A 24,000-nucleotide genomic window follows, 5' to 3' on the forward strand; every position below is an offset into this window, starting at 1 on the left:
CTCTTCACTGTATACTTTCTTTTAATCAAATCAGTACAGAACATGAATGCCTAACTACTTATTTTTGTGAATTTCTCTTAACTTCTAATTTCAAAGTTTAATCAAAATCAAATTAAAAAAATTAGCCATTTTCTGGACTTTGATTAAATAGGATAATTACCTATGGCTTTCTCCGTGCTTTACAGATCCCGATATACGAAACCATGTACGCGACGCAGTACGTGCCCACGACGGAGTACGACGTCATCCACAAGACCAAAACCGAATACGTACCCAAGTACACCACAGAAACCGTGTACAAAACCGAATACAAATACAACCCTCACTGTCCTAAATATTACGAGGATGACGGACCCGCGTACGAACATGACAACGGACCAGCGTACGCACACCACGACCATCCAGTGTACGAACACGACAGACGACAGGAGTACGACCCGTACGAAAAAGGCGGTGGTCTCGATTACGGACATCTTTACGGTCCTCCTTTTGGATAAGACAAGTTCTATCGGATGGGATAGAATAAAACCAGTTGCTGAGATGAGAGAATACAAAATTGATAAGGAAGTTTAGTTGATGGATAAGCTACTGAGGAACTTACATTCGTCAGGATGGGAGCAAGAGGAGCAGACCCATTTGCTCGTTCTACAGGTACTTCAGTGAAAGCTAGAAAATGGAATAACGTAGTATGGTGGATACTGAGGTAACTGAATTCACCAGGATGGAAATAAGAAGAGCAGATCCATTTGCTCGTTCTGTAGGTAATTATGTGGAAGTTAGAAAATGGAATAACGTAGAGTGGCGGATACTGAGGTAACTGAATTCGCCAGGATAGATATAAGAGGAGCAGACCCATTTGTTTTTTCTACGTTGGGTGAAAGCTGGAAAATGGTATAATGTTCAGTGGAAAATGATTGGGCAGACTTACCAGTTTAGTTTTTGTATGAGATGTGATTGTATATATTGTATATACTATATAATCATAAAAAAAGAGAAATTAGAGGGGGCAGACCCATATCCTATTTTCAATAACTGTATGCTCATAAATAGAGGTCCAGTGTTTATGGAAATAAAGGATTTATGTTAGAAAAGCATAGATTAGAGTTTACCTGTTCAAGTTCACAGGCAAGATCCGTTAAATCTTTTCAATGGAGTGTAATAAATCTTAGAATAAAAAAAAAAAAGTCTCATCATTTTCAAAAGCACTAAAGAATATTATATTGGTCTTTCTTTGGTCCTGATTTAATGTACGCCTCCATTTAGTTTAAGTTAGCGTTACTTTTGCCGTTCTTGTTAACTTATTGTTATATTTATATGTAAATTTAGTTCATGTAAAAATAAAGAATTATCATAAAAAAATAAGTGATTCTAATTCTTGCAGCCATTTAGCCAGAGTAAATATTTTATGAAAGGATTTTATCATATGCATATGTGTTCCCCACTCTTTTTGATGCTATGAGTTATGTATATATATATATATATATATATATATATATATATATATATATATATATATATATATATATATATGTGTGTGTGTGTGTGTGTGTGTGTGTATGTGTGTATAACCTTCCAATTTTGAGAAGGCATGTATGTCATTTATATTATATACAATTTTTTAATAAAGTAGAAATATATATATGAATATATATATATATATATATATATATATGAATATATATATGCATATATATAATATATGAATATATATATATATATATATATATATATATATATATATATATATATATATATATATATATGAATATATATATATATATATATATATATATATATATATATTTATATGTATATATATATATATTTCTATAAATATGAATACATATGGGTGTTTTCTTTAATATATATATATATATATATATATGTATATATATATATATATATATATATATATATATATATAAATCCTACTTTTACAATATCAAAAGTTTCTTTGAACTCTAAATAACTAAGCAATTAGAAGAAACTTTCTACTTCTCATTACGCAAAATCTACTGCAAATTCTGCGTTAATAAGATTGGGCGAAAAACCGGAAAAAAAAAATTAATCAAGATGAAATGAAATGGAAACTTTCATTTTGATTATTTCCGACGAAAGGCTTTTTCATTATTTTCACTGAAAGTAAGAAAATGTAAAACTGATAATTGTAAAATGTTTTTCATGCTTTGATCATCAGGAAGATTTGGCTTCAGATCCAGAGAAATAATGTCAATAATGATGATGTTCAGGAGAAATGAGAGAGAGAGAGAGAGAGAGAGAGAGAGAGAGAGAGAGAGAGAGAGAGAGAGAGAGAGAGAGAGAGAGAGAGAGAGAGAGAGAGAGAGAAATTTAAGCGTTAATATGCAAGGAAAAATATTTGACGTCGTCAGTATCAAGGACAAATATGGTAATATATATGTATAGATATACATATGTGTAATCATAGAACATTCATTCATGCAGAGAGAGAGAGAGAGAGATTCTAAGTGTTAATAGGCAAGGGAAAATGTTTGAAGCCGTCAGTATCAAGGACAAGGAAGATGGTAATATATATGTATAGATATACCCAAACTAGGATCAGGGTGGGCCAGACAATGGCTGCTGATGATTCAGTAGCAGGTATATCAATAGGCTCTCCCAAACACCTAATCCCTAGCTCATAAGGATGGTGATGTTGCAGACGCTACAAAAAACTATCAAGCTTGAGCGGGCTTAAATCCCAGTCCAGTAGATTGCCAGGCAAAACTGTGAGAATTTATGTCTAATTATGTATGAGGAATTATCAGATAGACTTTGTCTATTTAATCTTTTAAAAAATGAGTGGTTAATTTCAGCTAAGGTGTTTGATGAATTAGTGTTATAAATATCATCATCATTATTAATATTATTATGATGAAATTACATTAAAACTGTAGTCCTTTACGATAGGATAAGTATAGCAGTCTATACATATTTCAAATTAATCTTCTGTATCATTTTCATTACTTGAATTGCTCTGTGAAATAATATTGTTACTGTTTTTAGAATATTCTATTTTAATTTTTCATTACTTTTCATTTAGTTTATCTATTTCCGTATATCTTTTCCTCTCTAGGCTATTTTCCTTGTTGAAGCCCTTAGTCTGATAGGATCCTGCTTTTCCTACTAGGATTGTAGCTTAGCTAGTAATAATAATAATATGAATAAGTAACTCAATTAAAACTGAACGAAATATCCATATATTGGTCCCCAATTTGGATTCTAAAACTATATTTCATCCGACTACCAACCATACCGAGAATCTATGATTCGAAAATATCATTTAAAAATCACCACAGCCAATAACTACCTCCGTGATTGTTAAATATTAACAATTCAAGCTTAACAACCATCACCTCGGTTCGTTAACCAGCGTCGCATTACAGCCAATCGCTTTCTATTCCGTATAAATACACATTGGAGACGGAGAGGGTGCGTCAGTGTTATATTGGCACTCGGCATCAACGCATTGTAAGGCGGGCGAGATCTTGGACGAGACGAGACGAGACGAGGAAAGCATCGTTATCTCTGAATGCTTTTATGAGCTGGTTCGTAAATGCTTACGTAGATGCCTGAGGGTGTTATCATGTGCGTGTTTATAGCCAAGAGGTTACACGCGGGAGAGGAAAGGAGTCCGTGAGTGGTGAGATTGTTGGTTGCGTTTATGTTTTGTAAGTTTTATCTTTTCGGGATGTCTTAATGTTATTATTGTTCTTAAACTTCTCTTGCATTTTTTCTGTATTTCCTTTCCTCGCCGGGCTATTTTCCCTGTTGCAGCCCTTGGGCTTATAGCATCCTGCTTTTCCAACTAGGGTTGTAGCTTAGCACATAATAATAATAATAATAATAATAATAATAATAATAATAATTTGAGTTGTATTATGCATGGTCATATTAGTATACACACTTACATACATATACAAATATACACACATTTTATACATATATATATATATATATATATATATATATATATATATATATTATATATATATATATATATATATATATATATATATATATATGCTTATGTATATATCTATGTGTGTTTATGAGTGTCTTCAAGATGTCGAAACAGGGGGACATACAATTTGTTCAATTTGAATATTACGACGTTTAGAATGCTAAAATCTCGTTTTTCTTTTAATTCTACGAACATTGTTATACGCAAAAGTGTACATTAACGTTAGTGTATGAATGATCTTTGAAATATAATTAGTGAGAGATTCGTACATTCAGTCAATATGATGATAGTTAAATCCACAGTTGAAAGTCTTGCTCTCCTGAATCCATTGTCCTGTTATCAGGAGAATGTTGGAGCCCTTGAGCTTGTAGCATCCTGCTCTTTAAACTAGGGTTGTAGCTTAGCTAGTAATAATAATAATGATAATAATAACAATGATAATAATAATAATGATAATGATAATAATAATGGAAATAATAATAATAATAATAACAATAATAATAATGATAATAATAACAATAATAATAATGATAATAATAATAATAATAATAATAATATTCAGTTCCATTACAGATGACGCCCAGCTGGGTTTTGGTGGCCGGGTCCCTTGGTGCCCTGTTGACCCAATCGGGGTCAGTGGGACTCTGGTACGGATACGACTGTTATCCTGAAATAGAACACATTACTCGTTATGTCGTCGAGGTTAAACAGGTATATACAAACCGAATTCTTTTAATGCTATGACGTCATTAAGTCAAACTTCAGTTATATATTGCGAAGAAGAGATTACATCGAATATAAATGAAATAATTATATTTGATAAATTGCGGATTAAGCAATGAGATTAGATGTTTGCTTATAATTAATTGCATATTATGATGTGAAACAGGTATATACAAAATGAATTCTTTTGATGCTATGACGTCAATAAGTCAAACTTTAGTTATATATTGTGAAGAAGAGATTACATCGAATATAAATGAAATAATTCTATTTGATAAATTGCTGATTAAGCAATGAGATTAGATGTTTGCTTATAATTAATTGCATGTAATAAAGTTGAACAGTTATATGTAAATTGAATCATTTTGATTCTATGACGTCATAAGGTGAAAAATAATTTACTTGATTGGAAGAAGAAATTACATCGACTATAAATACAAAAAAACATGGTAATTAATAAGTTGTTCATTACACAATGAGATTATTAACTTGCTTATAACTTACTGTGAGTTATAAAACCTTTGCTATAATTAACTGTTGATTATTATTGTAATTGTAAAATATATCAAAAGTAGATACAAATTTATAAATGAAGATATATACAAAAATATATATTTTTATATTTTCAGATTCCAAGGACTGAAACCGAATACAAAACCAAACTTGATCCCACGACATTCTTCCCTCCCGTGTTCGAACCCGGATACAAAACCAAGTACGAAACGGAATACGTGCCCGAATACATCTACACGACCATGTACGAGACAGAGACCGACTACTCGACGGAGTACACGACCGAGTACGAGACGCTGTACGAGACGAGGTACGATACGGAAGTGGAATACGTGTCGCAGTACGTCACGGACGTCGTGTACGATACTTCATACACAACGGACATCATATACACGACCGCCTACAAGACTGAGTACGTGCCAAGTTACTACACGGAGACGCAAGTCGTGCCTACGGTGAAATATCTAACGGAAATCGATCCTCGTTATGAGACTGTTTACGTTACGGCTAATTCGTACGTGACAGCGTGTTCGAATCCGTCATATCAGACTAGAGACTCCAAACATTGAAGACTCCGGTTTTTTTGTTGGAGAGAATAAATCCAGTTGCCCTTCTGAGAGAGAGAGAGAGAGAGAGAGAGAGAGAGAGAGAGAGAGAGAGAGAGAGAGAGAGAGAGAGAGAGAGAGAGAGGGCGTTATTTGTACAGGAGAAGGTGTTCGAAGTCATCTTATTGGAGGTTTCAAACATTGAAGGATTTTGGGGTTTCGGTTCATCGTTGGAGACTGGAGAGAATATAACTAGTTGCCAGAGAGAGAGAGAGAGAGAGAGAGAGAGAGAGAGAGAGAGAGAGAGAGAGAGTTATTTGTACAGGACAAGGTGTTCGAAGCCATCTTATTGGAGGTTTCGAACATTGAAGGATTTTGGGTTTTCGGTTCATTGTTGGAGACTGGAGAGAATATAGCTAGTTGCCAGAGAGAGAGAGAGAGAGAGAGAGAGAGAGAGAGAGAGAGAGAGAGAGAGAGAGAGAGAGAGAGATATTCAAAAGGTATTTAATATTCTGTAAGTGCCATATTTAATTTACCATCACAACGCTGTAATCTAAACATTTACATCTTTCCTTTATATTTCACCTTTTCGTCTTCCTTCAAGTCTGGGCTATACCCAGACACCGTGATGCCCATCCATTATATTTAATAAATAGTTTTCATCTTTGATGTTTTATTTAACATTAATATTTATTGGATAGATTCTATAGAAATGTGAATACGGAAAATTGCAGGAATAATTACACAAACATATACTGGAGTATGGTGAGATTTTTATATAATAATAATAATGATAATAATAATAATGATAATAATGATGATAATAATAGTAATGATAATAATAATAATTATTATTATTATTATTATTATTATTATCATTATTATTATTATTATTATTATTATTATTATTATTATTATTATTGCCTTGTTATTTGAAGATGGAAATTCGTATGAAAATATGTATATATGCAATATAAGATAATGCAAATTAAATATGTTTTGTTATGGCACGAATTAAAAAAAAATGTAAGTAATAAATAAATAATTGAATAGATAAATGAAAATAATACATATGTAAATGACTACATGGAGAAAAATGGTAATGATATATAGGAATAGTTAAAAGGAAATAAAAAATGACTATAAATTAATAGATAAATGAAAATAATACGTATGTAAATGACTAGATAGAGAAATATAGTAAATAAATAAAGGAATAGATGAATGAAAATAAAAAGAAAATAACGAAGTGAAAAGATGGATGAAAGTAATTACTAATTAAAGGAATAGATTCATAAAAAAAAGATAAATTGATAGGTAAACAAAAACAATCGATGAATAAATGAATAAGTATGTAAAAGTAATAGAAGAATAGATAAATAGAAATAATCATTTGATGAATTAATAGATAAATGAAAATCATGAATAAAGAAAAAATAGATAGAGAAAGAATATTAAGGTACCAAAACACAAGAAACCACAGGGGCACTCAGTAGAGAAGACCTTATATCTTGACCTTTTGCTCGACCTTAACCTTGACCTTTGACCTTATCATCATCATCATCATCATCATCATCATTATTGTTATTATTATTATTATTATTATTATTATTATTATTATTATTGCTGTTATTGTTGTTGTTGTTATTGTTGCTGTTGTCGTTGTTGCTATATTATTATAATGACTATCAGCATTATTGTCATTATTATTATAACAATTATTATTCCTATTATGATTATATATCTGATAGTAAATATACATTAAAAAGCGATGAATTATATATTTTCCATATATCCTAAAATTCGCTTTCCTGTCTGTGGCCATCATCAATGGTAGGAACTATTGTCCCAACTCTCTTTTACATTACCGTAATTTTTTCTTACAGATACTGTGATGGAAAACCGGAAATCCTTATATAATATTGGTGTTTAACCTCTAAAGAGGCGATGAAATTAGGGAATACGGAAGCATGGTTAAAATTCCAAAACTTGGCGAGTAGTAATAATATAAAACAGTTATAATTATCATCATCTCCTCCTACGCCTATTGACGCAAGGGGCCTCTGTTAGATTTCGCCAGTCGTCTCTATCCTGAGCGTTTAATTCAATACTTCTCCATTCATTATCTCTTAATTCCCGTTTCGTAGTCCTTAGCCATGTAGGTCTGGGCCTTCCAATTCTTCTAGTGCCTTTTGGAGCCCAGATAAAAGTTTAGTGAACTAATCTCTCTTGGGGGGTGCGAAGATCATGACCAAGCCATCTCTATCTACCCATCACCATGATCTCATCCATATATGACACTCGATTAATCCCTCTTATAGTTTCATTTCTAATCCTGTCCTACCGTTTAGCTCCTAGTATTCTTCTAAGGGCTTTGTTCTCTAATATACAAAATATGTTAGAAGTGATAATATAATAATTATATACAATTTAGATATAAAAATAAACTGCTCTTGTAGAAGTCTTTTATATTAATTAACTTTTAATCTTATAGTCTCTTAAGAGGTTAAATATAAATAATACTAAGGACATAAAGTATAATTCTGTACAATCATATTACATATATATTTTTATCATTATTATCGAGTGGTTTTCAATTTACATAAAGCATTGTATACTTATCAAAAAGGAATAAGAGAATGGTTTTTTATTTTTAGTGTGGCTGGAGACTCGGGAACTCGCTGGAACGCGTTGAAGAATAACGATAAAACTGAAACTCTGGAGCTCGTTGAAACGCGTTGACGAATAACTATAAAACTGAGACTCAGGAACTCGCTGGAACGTTTTCCCGAATAACAAAGTCTCTGCATAACACTGTCTAATGACTCTATCACATATTTGCACGGCACTAGCTATCCACTCCTTCAGAGCACGTACTCGTGCGAATCTTTGGGACAAATTGTCTTGTAGGAATACAGAGTTTCGTACACGGTTTGGTAATACGGCTCTATCTTCGTCTCGTATTGAATGTTTTCTTGCAATTCGGTTTTCGTGATGTACTGGGGCACGTACACCGTGTTGTACACGGTCTCGTAGATCACATCCGTATTGTGAACCGTATTATAGATGACCTCCGTGTCGTACTTAGTTACGTACTGTACGTCAGTTTCGTACACAGTGCTGTAAACCGTTTGGTAGTTGGTCTTGTATTCGGTGAGGACAGCCGTCTGGTAGATGTATTCAGGGACGTATTCGGTTGTGTATTCGGTGGCGTATACGGTGTCATAAACGGATTGGTAGATCGTGGTTGGAACGTATATTTTACCGTATGCGGTTTTAATGACGGGTACCTGAAATCAAGAACATTACATATATGTAATTGGTATGCATACACACACACACACACACACACACACACACACACATATATATATATATATATATATATATATATATATATATATATATTTACATATACATATATGAATGCATATACTGTATACACACACATATATATGTATGTATATATATATATATATATATATATATATATATATATATATATATATATATATATATATATATATAGTTACGAATTTAAGAAATGAAGTAGATTATTAAATATGATTTCACTTCATTAGTAAATAATAATTCAATTTGATTATTATGCATAGTAATTAAATATCCAAATCATACATGATTATTGATTACTTATCATAAACAATTATTCAACAAACACCAGTTACCTATTGCATATTCAACATTGCCTGTAAAAAAAAAAAAACGTTATTACCCAATTAATAAAAGATATGACAAAAAAATCGTAAAAAATCTTCCTTATCATTTGCAGCTGAGTTTGGTAAACAAAAATCTTCCTTACTATTTGCACCTGAGTTTGGTAAACAAAAATCTTCCTTACCATTTGCACCTGAGTTTGGTAAACAAAAATCTTCCTTACTATTTGCACCTGAGTTTGGTAAACAAAAATCGTCCTTACCATTTGCACCTGAGTTTGGTAAACAAAAATCTTCCTTACCATTTGCACCTGAGTTTGGTAAACAAAAATCTTCCTTACCATTTGCACCTGAGTTTGGTAGACAAAAATCTTCCTTACCATTTGCACCTGAGTTTGGTGAACAAAAATCTTCCTTACTATTTGCACCTGAGTTTGGTAAACAAAAATCTTCCTTTACTATTTTCACCTGAGTTTGGTAAACAAAAATCTTCCTTACCATTTGCACCTGAGTTTGGTAAACAAAATTCTTCCTTACCATTTGCACCTGAGTTTGGTAAACAAAAATCTTCCTTACCATTTGCACCTGAGTCTGGTAAACAAAAATCTTCCTTACTATTTGCAGCTGAGTTTGGTAAACAAAAATCTTCCTTACCATTTGCACCTGAGTTTGGTAAACAAAAATCTTCCTTACCATTTGCACCTGAGTCTGGTAAACAAAAATCTTCCTTACTATTTGCACCTGAGTTTGGTAAACAAAAATCTTCCTTACTATTTGCACCTGAGTTTGGTAAACAAAAATCTTCCTTTACTATTTTCACCTGAGTTTGGTAAACAAAATTCTTCCTTACCATTTGCACCTGAGTTTGGTAAACAAAATTCTTCCTTACCATTTGCACCTGAGTCTGGTAAACAAAAATCTTCCTTACTATTTGCAGCTGAGTTTGGTAAACAAAAATCTTCCTTACCATTTGCACCTGAGTTTGGTGAACAAAAATCTTCCTTACTATTTGCACCTGAGTTTGGTAAACAAAAATCTTCCTTTACTATTTTCACCTGAGTTTGGTAAACAAAAATCTTCCTTACCATTTGCACCTGAGTTTGGTAAACAAAATTCTTCCTTACCATTTGCACCTGAGTTTGGTAAACAAAAATCTTCCTTACCATTTGCACCTGAGTCTGGTAAACAAAAATCTTCCTTACTATTTGCAGCTGAGTTTGGTAAACAAAAATCTTCCTTACCATTTGCACCTGAGTTTGGTGAACAAAAATCTTCCTTACTATTTGCACCTGAGTTTGGTAAACAAAAATCTTCCTTTACTATTTTCACCTGAGTTTGGTAAACAAAAATCTTCCTTACCATTTGCACCTGAGTTTGGTAAACAAAATTCTTCCTTACCATTTGCACCTGAGTTTGGTAAACAAAAATCTTCCTTACCATTTGCACCTGAGTCTGGTAAACAAAAATCTTCCTTACTATTTGCAGCTGAGTTTGGTAAACAAAAATCTTCCTTACCATTTGCACCTGAGTTTGGTAAACAAAAATCTTCCTTTAATATTTGCACCTGAGTTTGGTAAACAAAAATCTTCCTTACTATTTGCAGCTGAGTTTGGTAAACAAAAATCTTCCTTACCATTTGCACCTGATTTTGGTAAACAAAAATCTTCCTTACTATTTGCACCTGAGTTTGGTAAACAACAATCTTCCTTTACTATTTGCACCTGAGTTTGTTAAACAAAAATCTTCCTTACTATTTGCACCTGAGTTTGGTAAACAACAATCTTCCTTTACTATTTGCACCTGAGTTTGTTAAAAAAAAAATCTTCCTTACCATTTGCACCTGAGTTTGGTAAACAAAAATCTTCCTTACCATTTGCACCTGAGTTTGGTAAACAAAAATCTTCCTTACCATTTGCACCTGAGTTTGGTAAACAAAAATCGTCCTTACCATTTGCACCTGAGTTTGGTAAACAAAAATCTTCCTTACTATTTGCACCTGAGTTCGGTAAACAAAAATCTTCCTTGCCATTTGCACCTGAGTTTGGTAAACAAAAATCTTCCTTACTATTTGCACCTGAGTTTGGTAAACAAAAATCTTCCTTAACATTTGCACCTGAGTTTGGTAAACAAAAATCTTCCTTACTATTTGCCCCTGAGTTTGGTAAATAAAAATCTTCCTTGCCATTTGCACCTGAGTTTGGTAAACAAAAATCTTCCTTACCATTTGCACCTGAGTTTGGTAAACAAAAATCTTCCTTACTATTTGCACCTGAGTTTGGTAAACAAAAATCTTCCTTTACTATTTGCACCTGAGTTTGGTAAATAAAAATCTTCCTTGCCATTTGCACCTGAGTTTGGTAAACAAAAATCTTCCTTACTATTTGCACCTGAGTTTGGTAAATAAAAATCTTCCTTGCCATTTGCACCTGAGTTTGGTAAACAAAAATCTTCCTTACCATTTGCACCTGAGTTTGGTAAACAAAAATCTTCCTTGCCATTTGCACCTGAGTTTGGTAAACAAAAATCTTCCTTACCATTTGCACCTGAGTTTGGTAAACAAAAATATTCCTTACTATTTGCACCTGAGTTTGGTAAATAAAAATCTTCCTTGCCATTTGCACCTGAGTTTGGTAAACAAAAATCTTCCTTACTATTTGCACCTGAGTTTGGTAAACAAAAATCTTCCTTTACTATTTGCACCTAAGTTTGGTAAATAAAAATCTTCCTTGCCATTTGCACCTGAGTTTGGTAAACAAAAATCGTCCTTACTATTTGCACCTGAGTTTGGTAAATAAAAATCTTCCTTGCCATTTGCACCTGAGTTTGGTAAACAAAAATCTTCCTTACCATTTGCACCTGAGTTTGGTAAGCAACAATCTTCCTTACTATTTGCACCTGAGTTTGGTAAACAAAAATCTTCCTTTACTATTTGCACCTGAGTTTGTTAAACAAAAATCTTCCTTACCATTTACACCTGAGTTTGGTAAACAAAACCCTTCCTTACCATTTGCACCTGAGTTTGGTAAACAAAAACCTTCCTTACCATTTGCACCGGAGTTTGGTAAACAAAAATCTTCCTTATCATTTGCACCTGAGTTTGGTAAACTAAAATCTTCCTTACCATTTGCACCTGTGGTTGGTAAACTGTTGCATATTTGGTCTCTGGATAGCAATCTGCTATTTTATTCTCTGCTAAAGAAGTGGATAAGAGAACTGCCAATGGTACAGCCAGTAAAAAACAGCTGTTCAGCATCTGGGAAAATAAGATAAAATCAGAGAATGTTGCATTATCATTATTATTATCATTATTATTGTTATTATTATTATGATTAGTATTATTATTATTATTATTATCATTATTACCAGCTAAGCTACAAACCCAGCTGGAAAAGCAGCATGCTACAAGCCTAAGAGCTCCAACAGGGAAAAATAACCCAGCTAGGAAAGGTAATAAGGAAATAAATAAACTATATTTAAAGTAATAAGCAATTAATATGAATTATTGTAAGAACAGTAACAACATTGAAAGATCTTTCAAATATAAACTAATAAAAGACTCTTGTCTGACTGTTCAACATAAAAACATTTGCTGCAAGTTTAAACTTTTGAAGTTCTACCGATTCAACCACCCGATTAGGAAGGTCATTCCACAACTTGGTCACTGCTGGAATAAAACTTCCAGAACACTGTGTAGTATTGAGCCTTATGATGGAGAAGGCCTGGCTACGAGTATTAGAATTAACTGCATACCTATAGTATTACCAACAGGATGTAACTGTCGGGGAAGATCTGAATGTAAAGGATGATCAGAATTATGAAAAATCTTATGCAACATGCATAATGAACTAATTGAACGACGAAGAGGATGAAATTATTCTGTAAGAATGAATGAATTAATGAATGAAAGGAAAAGTAATAATAAAATGAATGCACGGTATGTAGTTATATAGTTATGTATATAAGGGAAGTTAAAAAATGTTTGTACGTATTGATATATGTATGTAAGTGCTTGTATGAATATGTGTGTATTCTAATTATATATAGTACAGTAGAAAAAAGGCGATTATAAACGTAATGTGTACGCGTATTTATGTATGAAAGAGAAGGTGTGAATAAAATAAATGTAAATATGCATATAAGTATGTATACAAGTGAAGTTAAAAAAAATATTTCATGCATTTATATATGTATATAAGGAAGGTAACAAAGAGTTGTATGTATATACATATGTATGTATACTTACAATATACAGTAAATCTATTTTTACCCATCATGTGTATTTTGTATACTATAAAGGCCTGCTCATGTTTTCGAGTATGATGAACAATTAGGCAAACATTATTATTATTATTATTATTATTATTATTATTATTATTATTATTATTATTATTATTATTATGTAATTTACAGACCTAGTTGGAAAAGTAGGATGCTATAAGCCAAAGGGATCAAACAGAGAAAATAGCTCAGTAAAGAGAAGAAATAAGGAAATAAATAAACTACAAGAGAAGTAATGAGCAATTGATGTAAAGTATTTTCCAGAAAAATAACAACATTGAAATAGATCTTTTATAACTAACTAAAAAAAAAAAAAAAAGTAGTAGTGAGTGCCCGAGTGTACCCTAAGCAAGAGAACTCTAACCCAAGACACTGGAAGACCATAGTACAGAGGCTATGGTACTACTTCATACTAGAGAACAATGGTTTGATTTTGGAGTGTCCTTCTCCTAGAAGAGCTGCTTACCGTAGCTAAAGAGTGTCTTCTACCGTTACCAAGAGGAAAGTAGCCACTGAACAATTACAGTGCAATAGTCAACTCCTTGAGCGAAGAAGAATTGTTTAGTAATTTCAGTGTTGTCGGGTGTATGAGCATAGAGCAGAATGTGGAAAGAACAGGCTACAGTGGTTCCCAACCTGGGGGAAATTTCCCCCTGGGGGGAAATTTGAAGCTTCCAGGGGGGAAATAATTACACTACCTACTAACTAAAACAAGCGGAAAAATGTCCACATAGTACGTGCGGCAATTTGTTGTTAGCCATTCAATTATGATATGATCATATCATTTCTCACTGACATGATATTCAAGGGGAGAATTGGAATATCATGCCCATTTCTGAGGCAGGCGAGTGGGCATGGGGGCTGGGCGGGGCATGAAGGGGGAAATCTGGATGGTTGAACTTCGTGCAGGGGGGAAATGATAGAAAAAAGGTTGGGAACCACTGGGCTAGACCAAGGAGTTCTTTAATAGCCCAGAATATTCGGTGCATGTGTAGGCAAAGGAAAAACGAACTCTATAAAGATATGAAATTACAAAATTAAGTAAGGCAGTAGGGGACTTACAAAAGTTTTGATGTGGAAGATTAGATTTTAGACCTACGCTCTTAAAAATTTGTTTTAAAAATGGTAAATTCCTGGCAGCATTTATTCCAGGATTTTTTTACTGTTTTAAAAACGGACATATTGACGTAAATGAGTGATATTACAGTCACCAACCCGTAAAAGATAATAACAAAGAAAGGTAAAATTATGGTCTCCTGTATTTTACTGAAATGCGGCTGAGAACAGCAAGTTTTTACGGAGAATTTCCCATTGAAATTACCATCTTCATAACAGTGTAGAATTAAAGTGAATTATTTTAAAGAAAGTTCTGAATGACTAGGCAAGAATTATTCAAGTAAGATGTAAATTTGAATATGGATTACTGTATATTTCGTATGTAAGTATACGAAATACAGCTATACGTTATTGTTATTATTATTACAACTGCACAGAAGCTTTCCTTTTGACGGTGAAGGTAAGATGTTACTTTCTCTGGCATTAAATATATGTGCTTAGCACTGTTAAACTTTCTTGGTAACCTTTTATTCTATAATATTATCTCACGTTGTAAACACTTAAAAATAACGCAATTCTAATCGGAAATGCTCCATAAAAATATAGTTCTCAGTCGTATTTCAGTGAAATACAGGCGGCCGTAATTTTTACCCTACTTTGTAATTATCTTTTATGGGTTGATGACCATAATATCACTCCTTAACGGCAATATATCCGTTTTTAAAACGTTAAATGCCTGGAAACATTTATTTCCAAGATTTTTATAATTTTCTACGGCAATTTTTTATGTTAATCAGTGGCCTATTGTTTCTAAGATCACATTACTTAAATAAATCATTAAGCACTCCTTCACTTTACAATTAATCTAAAACTTAACAATAAAATCATAACAACCAATTCTGTAACACAAAAAGTCTCCATTACTTCAACAATTCACTTTGAGGAAAAAATTACTTTGAATCCCTGAAGCTTTTTGGATCTTCCAGCGACCGACAACAACGTAAATCTGATGGCACCTCTTGAATAGAACTCGAATTTATATACTAGATTACAGATGTCATCCGGGTTATGTAATCGTTAATTTCATCTGGTCATTTCACGCGTGTTGCCATAGGCAATTTGATGACATGACTGAGATGGCATGTCAGTACAGAGAAGCGCTTTGTTTCTTTAATTAAGATTTTTAATGGGAAATTTCTCCTCTATGCGCGTGAACAGTGGGCAATAGTATTTTTATTCCTTTCATTGTTTACTGGATCCTTGTCTAATAAGCCATCGTTAACATGAAAGTTAATTTTTAGACTTTTTTCGAGAGCAATTGTGACTTTTTTTCTATTTCTTTGATTACCGGATCCTTGCCTAATATGCCATCATTGTTAATAAAAAAGAACGAGTTAATTCTTGACCTGTTTATTCGAGAGCAATTTTGATATTCGCATGTGCATTGTTACACAAAAGCAATCGATGATGAGGCGATTTTGCACAAACAGGAAGTGGATCCCATTGACAAATTTTAGCTAAAGTCTTCGTTTATATCTTTTGTATAATAAATAAAAAAAAAATCCACACCGGCACACCTCGCTCTGAAGAATTGCACCTTGGCATACCCTTACTGCACGGCAAGTAACCAAATAGTTACTGTGTGACAGGGGGCACATCCTCGTAGCTGGGTGTGCCAGGAATTTTTGTGTCCATTTGTACATAATGACGATTTGTACCTTTAACTTAGTTCCTGATTACATGACACCTTTCTGTGTGCATCTTAACTAAAAACATAAAAAATCTACACTTGCTCTGCTAAATGTATATTGTTAAAAAATGTAATTTAAATCGAAAATTCTTCGTAAAAATGTAATGTTCTCAGCCGTATTTCAGTAAAATACAGGCGACCGTAATTCTTACCCCACTTTGTTATTATCTTTTAAGGGTTGGTGCCGTAATATCACTCTTTTACGTCAATATAACCGTTTTTAAAACGACAAATGCCTGGCAACATTTATGCCAGGATTTTTCCGTTTTTTTACTGCAAATTTCTAACAGAGTATATCAGCCTGTGGCATCAAAACCTTGGTATTTACAAACTCATATGCATAATTTGAATTCATTTCTACCTCAATTGCGAGATTTCAGGTATCTTGCGAATGTTGACTAATTTTATAACATAATCCAATATATTTCACAATACCGAGATGTTTTCCAAAACATTCTCTGACCTCGTTTTCAGATGAGTGAATATTGCATAAATTGACTCTTAAGAAGGAATGGACTCCTGTTATCATTAACGTTAACAGTGAGCCAGAACTCTAAGGAAAGTTTTACTGGAGTTCTGTGAAATATTAATAATATTATTACTAGATTAAGCTACAACTCTACTTTGAAAATTACTAAAAGTATTTTTACTATATTAAGCTACAACTCTACTTTGAAAATTATTAAAGTTATTATTATTATTAAAATTATTAAAAATTATTATCTCAAAATTATCAAAACTATTATTATTAAAATTACTACTAAAATTATTTTTTATTATTCTCGAAATTATTATTATTATTATTATTATTATTATTATTATTATTATTATTAAAATAAATATTATTATTTTTCAACAGGGAAAAATAGCCCCGAGAGGAAATGAAATAAGGAAATAGCAAAACTATATATGAGAAATAATGAATAAAGAATAAAGAATATATGATATCCTATAATCCTTAGATCAGTAACAATGTTAAAATAGATCTGTCATATAAACAATGAAAAGAGACTGACTTCAGCCTGTTCATCATAAAAAACATTCGCTGCAAATTTGAACTTTTGAGGTTCCAGAAGAATTCAGAGTTTTATTATTATTATTATTATTATTATTATTATTATTATTATTATTATTATTATTATTATTATTTACAACCCCAATGGCTTAAATATTATATAAGAGACTCTACATCTATGGTAAGCAGCTCTTCTAGGAGAAGGACACTCCAAAATCAAACCATTGTTCTCTAGTCTTGGGTAGTGCCATAGCCTCTATACCATGGTCATTCACTGTCTTGGGGTTGAGTTCTCTTGCTTGAGGGTACACTCGGGCACAATTTTCTACAGTATCTTATTTATCTTCCTACTTACTTCTTTTTAAGTTTTTAAAGTTTATAAATGGAAGATCTATTATAATGTTACTGCTTTTAAAACATTTTATATTGTTCATTATTTCTCTTGTAGTTTATTTCCTTAATACCTTTCCTCACTGAGCTATTTTCCCTGTTGAAGCCCCTTAACTTATTTCATCCGGCTTTTCCAACTAGGGTTGTAGCCTAGCAATAATAATAATAATAATAATAATAATAATAATAATAATAATAATAATAATAATAATAATAGTCAACAGCATCGTGCAAAAGGAAAACAGAGAAGTAAAGAATAAACTATAGAAGGGAATAATAAAATAAATCGTATTTAGATAAATGACAAAGTTGGATGGAGGAAAGCACAACCTACAAAAAAAAAAGAAAAAAAATTCAAACTGCCGTGTTGTAGTTAGGGAAGGGGGAAAGGAGAGAGGAAGGGTTAAATCTCCGCGTGTGCGTGTGCGTGTACTTGTGCCGTCATTTTTGACGGGTGGCGTACACTAGGACAGCATAATGCATTATATAGAAATACATTAATGCATCATGGTATGTTAAGGCTAATACAAACCAAATATAACCTGTGACTTATTTCCAGGACAGATAAAAGATTATGAAAAAATACAAAAATTACAATTATAACCTATAAGTTACTGTTTCCAGAAAGGAATAAAACAATAAAAAAAAACTTTAAAAATTACAATACTATCCAATAAATGATATACTTTAAAAAAAATTACTATTATATCCTATAAATTGCTAAATCTATTTCCAGAACAACAACAGCAAAAGAAAAATACTAAAAAAAAAAAACTCCAAAAAAGAGTTCTGAGCTATGAATCATATACTTACAAAAATTAAAAAACGTAAAAAAAAATACATTTATAACCTATGAATTATCATTTCCAGAAAAAAACACAAAACAACCAAAAAATGACAATTATGACCCATAAAATCGCTAATCACGATTAATTTCGAATAATAGCCATTGAAATTTGTCCCCCCCCCCCCCGACCTTCCAAAGCCCTGACGCGCTGAATGGACAAGTGTTCATTGTTCTTGATGTCGTTATAATCAATGACACGTTCCATTGTGTCCAAGAACAATAGGATTTATCCTTAGGATATCTAGAAGCGGGGAATGGGGTGGGGGGGGGGGGGGGGAGGAGGGTTGACGGCCTTGCTCGCTGGTGCTTGCTGTTGGCTGTTCTTGTTTCTCAATGTTTGTGCGTGCTTGTTGAAATATAGGGTATTCTAGTTAGCGCGTTTTAATCGTGTATTTATGTGTTTTATTTGTGTTTTAGGATGTACTAGTCTGTGTGTTTTAATCTTGTATTTGTGTGTTTTTTGTATATTTTAGGTCTTTGGGATATACCAGTTAGTGTGTTATAATTGTGTATTTGTGTGTTTTATTTGTGTTTTAGATGTACTAGCCTGTGTGTTTTATTCTTGTATTTGTGTATTTTTTGTATGTTTTAGGTCTGTAGGATATACCAGTTAGTGTGTTTTAATCGTGTATATGTGTGTTTTATTTGTGTTTTAGGAAGTACTAGTTAGTGTGTTTTAATCGTGTATTTTTGTGTTTTAAGAATTTGTTTGATAAAATACAAGTTATTTTTTAATCGTATATCTCTGTGTTTTATTTATATATTTTAGATCTCTCGGATATACTAATTAGTGTGTTTTAATCGTGTATTTGTGTTTTATTTGTGTTTTAAGATGTACTAGTTACTGAGTTTTAATCGTGTATTTTTGTGTTTTATTTGTATATTTTAGGATATGCCAGTTAGTGTGTTCTCTTCGTGTATTTGTGTGTTTTATTTGTATGTTTCAACTTTTTAATATTATATACCAGTTAGCGCGTTTTAATCGTGTATGTTCATGTCTTATTTGTGTTTTAGGATATACCAGTTTGTGTGTTTATTGTGTATGTTTTATGTCTTTAGGAAGTACTAGTTAGTGTGTTTTAATCCTGTATTTATGTGTGTTATTTGTTTGTTTTATGGTATGCAGGTTATCGTGTTTTAATCGTGTATTTGCGTGTTTTATTTGCGCATAAGTGTTTTTTTTAGGTTGAACAGGCTGACATAAGTCTCTCTTTATAGTTTATATACGGAAGATCTGTTTTAATATTGTTACTGTTCTTATAATATTCTATTTTGATTGCTCATTACTTCTCTTGTAGTATATTCATTACCTTATTTCCTTTCCTCACTGGGCTATTTTTTTCCTTGTTGGGGCCCTTAGGTTTATGGCATCTAGCTTTTCCAACTAGTGTTGAAGCTTAGCTAATAATAATAATAATAATAATAATAATAATAATAATAATAATGATAATAATAATTGCGTTTTAATCATGTAAGAGAGAGAGAGAGAGAGAGAGAGAGAGAGAGAGAGAGAGAGAGAGAGAGAGAGAGAGAGAGATCCTTTACTTACAAGGTTGTTATAAACGTTAAGGATTGACAAATAAATAACTCCCACTTCATAAGATTGAAATTAATATTTATTTCATTATTTTACAATGCATCATTCAAACCTAACCATCTAAAATGTATATTATCAATTGAATAATAATAATTAAAAGCATAAATCGTAATTGGCAACTCGGGCATCTATGGCAGAAGAATCAGAAGAAGAAGAATGGACATTTCAGTGGCCGTATCCATATCCACCATGGCCGTATCCGCCGTGTCCGCCGTATCCGTACATCTTAGGGCAAACGGTCTTATATGTCTGAAGGGTCTTCACAACGGTCTGGTAGTATGGGACTAAATTGGTCTTGTAGACCGTGTTGTACTGCAGGGCGGTCTTGGTGATGTACTGCGGTTGATATTCGGTCTTGTAGACGGTTTCGTACTTAACGTCCGTCTTGTATTCGGTCTTGTACGCCGTTTCCGTCACGTACTCGGGTACGTACTCGGTTTCGGTGGAGTATTTGGTCTCGTACACGGTCTCGTACGCGGTCTCGTAGTCCGTTACGTACTTGGTGTCGGTTTTGTATTCGACGGTCGTGACGTACTCCGGCACGTACTCGGTCTCGACCTTGGTGTTGTAGACGGTTTCGTACACGGGCTGGTAGATCGTCGTGGGTACGTATTGTTTGTCGTACACCGTTTCGTACACCGGTACCTGGGAATTAGATAGGTGGATATACTCGTATTTGAATGAAAGAGAGAGAGAGAGAGAGAGAGAGAGAGAGAGAGAGAGAGAGAGAGAGAGATAATATCATTCATGAAAACTTATTAACCATCTGCTGAGAGAGAGAGAGAGAGAGAGAGAGAGAGAGAGAGAGAGAGATTAATTCAATAGAACCTCTACCAAGTCAAAACCAATATCCATACAGAATGTCCAAAGAAAATTCAATAAAAAACACAATTCAAAACAATAAATAAAGACAATTAAGAAAATTCTATAATTCAGGGAAACCTAAGAACTCTCTTCCATGTCAAAACAAATATCTACATAAAATGTCTTAAGAAAAGGCAATGAAAACACAAATAAAAACAATAAAGAAAATGAGCAGTAAGACAACTAGTTCTCATCTCATTGCAAAACCGTCTTGAGATTCTCTTCCTGTTTCCTTTGATTAGAATGACGTAATCAACTGACTGGGATTTCATCAGAATGATGAAAGGATGTTCACTGATTAAATTAGCGTTTGTTTTATCAAGATATGCATTACAGATATATGCATAGACAAAGTATGTATATATATATATATATATATATGCATAACATATATTTTATAGATATATATAAATGTATATATATGAATTATATATATATAAATATATATATATATATATATATATGAGTATGTATGAATATATTTATATATATATATATATATATGAGTATTTATGAATATATATATACATATACATATGTATACATACATATATATATATATATACACACACACACACATATATATATATATATATGAGTATGTATGAGCATATACAGTATGCATATATATATATATATATATATGAGTATGTATGAGCATATACAGAATGTATATATATATATATATATCTCAATTCTTAATCGCTATAACTCCTTAAAATACAAGCAAACTCCTCTACATAAACTAAGCCTTGAAATATCGTGAACACCAGCCCTTCAGTAAATTCCAACCCAACACACAATCAATTACCTTTTCGACTTGCGTCTGATACTTGGTGACGTATTTCACCTCCGGGCGACAATAGGGAGTGGGTGGAGCTCCGTAGACATCGGGCGCGGCTGATGTCAATGTAGAGGCATAAGCCCCCAGAGAGAGTACGGCCAACCAACTGCTCACCATCTGGGCAAAGCGAAGGAGGAAACGGGAGAAATTATTGCAATAAAGTTAGGTAAAGTTAGACAGGATGATATAAGTCTCTGTTTATAGTTTAGGTGTGAAAGATCTATTTTACTGTTGTTGTCCTTAATGTATTTTGTATTAATTGTTCATTAATTCTCGTGTAGTTTGTGTATTTCTTTATGTCCTTTCCTCACTGGGTCATTTTTTTCCGCTGGAGCCCTTGGGCTTACAGCATCTTGCTTTTCTAACTAAGGCTGTAGTTTAGCTTGTAATAATAATAATAATAATAATAATAATAATAATAATAATAATAATAATAATAATTTTCATTGCTTCTCTTTTATTTTTTTATTTCTTTACATCCTTTCCTCTCTGGGCTATTTTTCCCTCTTGAAGCCCTTGGGCTTTTAGGATACTGCTTTTCCAAAATAGGGCTGTAGCTTAACTTGTAATAATAATAATAATAATAATAATAATAATATCATAATAATAATAATGAATATTTAATGGTATTTATAATTATGGTTGGACTATTCAAATCATTATAGAAATTCTAGTGCTTAGAAGGAATCCTGATGAATTTAAATGAATAATGAAATAGATTAAGTTATATTGTGTTTACGGGATAGGAATACTAATTATAATAACTAGTAAAAGCTTCGTTTAACAGTTTTTTCCCCTTCAAGAAATTGAACTCTTAGAGTTTGGCGCATTTACTCACATATATAAAATACTAATCTCTTACATTGCTAATGATTCCAATCCCTTATAGTCATATCGTTCAGTTTAGTATTGTTATGGAATTAGATATTGCTTACAAATGCAAAATCAAACGTTACTAAAATATGCAAATCGATAATTACTAAGAAATGAAAATCAAACATTAAGCCTTCTAAGTAATGCAGAAGAAACATTACCAAGAAAAGCTACTCGAATATTACCAAGAAAGGGTAATTAAACATTATTAATAAAGGCAAATCAAACATTAGGCCTACTGAGAAATGCAGATCAAATATCACCAAGAGAAGCAACTCGAATATTGCTAAGAAACACTGATTAAATATTGTTACGAAATCTAAATCAATCATTAGGCATACCTAGAAATGCAAATCAAACATTACAAAGAAATGAACAACAAACATTACTAAGAAATACAACTCAAACACTATTACGAAATGCAACAACAGGTACTTGAAACCCCGGCTCGGTGCGTCCACACAAACACTGTACCTTGATAATATCCCTCGTAAACTCTTTGTATCTGCAGAGGAAACAGTACTGGTGGAGTCATTAATGAATCCGAGGCATATATATACCGATACGAGACTTAGTTTCTTATAGACCAACCTTGATCCTTTTCGGCCTCTCCAAGGCCACTTTGAAAAGGAGAGCCTTCGCCGAACTTTAATTTCACATCGTTCTTGAAGCGAGGAAAGTGTAGTGTTTTGGAAAAAGGTTATGAGATGGTTATAAAAAAAACTTTGGGAGTTGTTTTGTCATTTTGAATTTACTCCATAATTGGGTTTAAGTGGCCAACGTTGTGGGTTATATTTTGTAGGGAAATTGTCAGTTGATACTGTGCAGAATTGGATTCTCAGTCGGTTGGTTCGTTTTTATATCAAAAAGGAAAGTTAATACTATTTTCCGTTACTTTATTTTTTCATATTTATATTCTTATGACCTAATTAGTTAATCTCTCTCTCTCTCTCTCTCTCTCTCTCTCTCTCTCGACCTCTATATGATAGACAAAGTGTCTGGATATATATATATATATATATATATATTTATTATATATATATATATAT

The 24,000-nt window shown here is 32.4% G+C and overlaps 2 protein-coding genes across 5 annotated transcripts; one reads left to right on the top strand and one right to left on the bottom strand.

Annotated features, from left to right (window-relative positions):
- Positions 1-3,473: 3,473 nt before the first annotated feature.
- Positions 3,474-6,241, top strand: LOC137658206 (uncharacterized). 4 transcript variants are annotated; one of them, XM_068392883.1, is made up of 3 exons: positions 3,474-3,689; positions 4,545-4,693; positions 5,335-6,241. In XM_068392883.1, exons 1-3 carry the CDS (start codon positions 3,683-3,685, stop codon positions 5,785-5,787), a joined length of 609 nt encoding a protein of 202 aa, XP_068248984.1. In that variant the 5' UTR covers positions 3,474-3,682; the 3' UTR covers positions 5,788-6,241. The 4 variants fall into 4 exon arrangements, with proteins under 4 accessions (XP_068248984.1, XP_068248986.1, XP_068248987.1 ...); XM_068392885.1 differs by having other exon boundaries at positions 4,556-4,693; XM_068392886.1 differs by having other exon boundaries at positions 3,474-3,661; positions 4,556-4,693.
- Positions 6,242-20,488: 14,247 nt separating this feature from the next.
- LOC137658207 (adhesive plaque matrix protein-like) lies at positions 20,489-23,542 on the bottom strand. Its single transcript, XM_068392888.1, has 3 exons — positions 23,426-23,542; positions 22,046-22,195; positions 20,489-21,015 (listed from the first exon to the last, which is right to left on the bottom strand). Exons 2-3 carry the CDS (start codon positions 22,193-22,195, stop codon positions 20,536-20,538), a joined length of 630 nt encoding a protein of 209 aa, XP_068248989.1. The 5' UTR covers positions 23,426-23,542; the 3' UTR covers positions 20,489-20,535.
- Positions 23,543-24,000: the final 458 nt, after the last annotated feature.

The sequence above is a fragment of the Palaemon carinicauda genome, chromosome 19, assembly GCF_036898095.1.
Source record: "Palaemon carinicauda isolate YSFRI2023 chromosome 19, ASM3689809v2, whole genome shotgun sequence".
Classification (NCBI taxonomy): domain Eukaryota; kingdom Metazoa; phylum Arthropoda; class Malacostraca; order Decapoda; family Palaemonidae; genus Palaemon; species Palaemon carinicauda.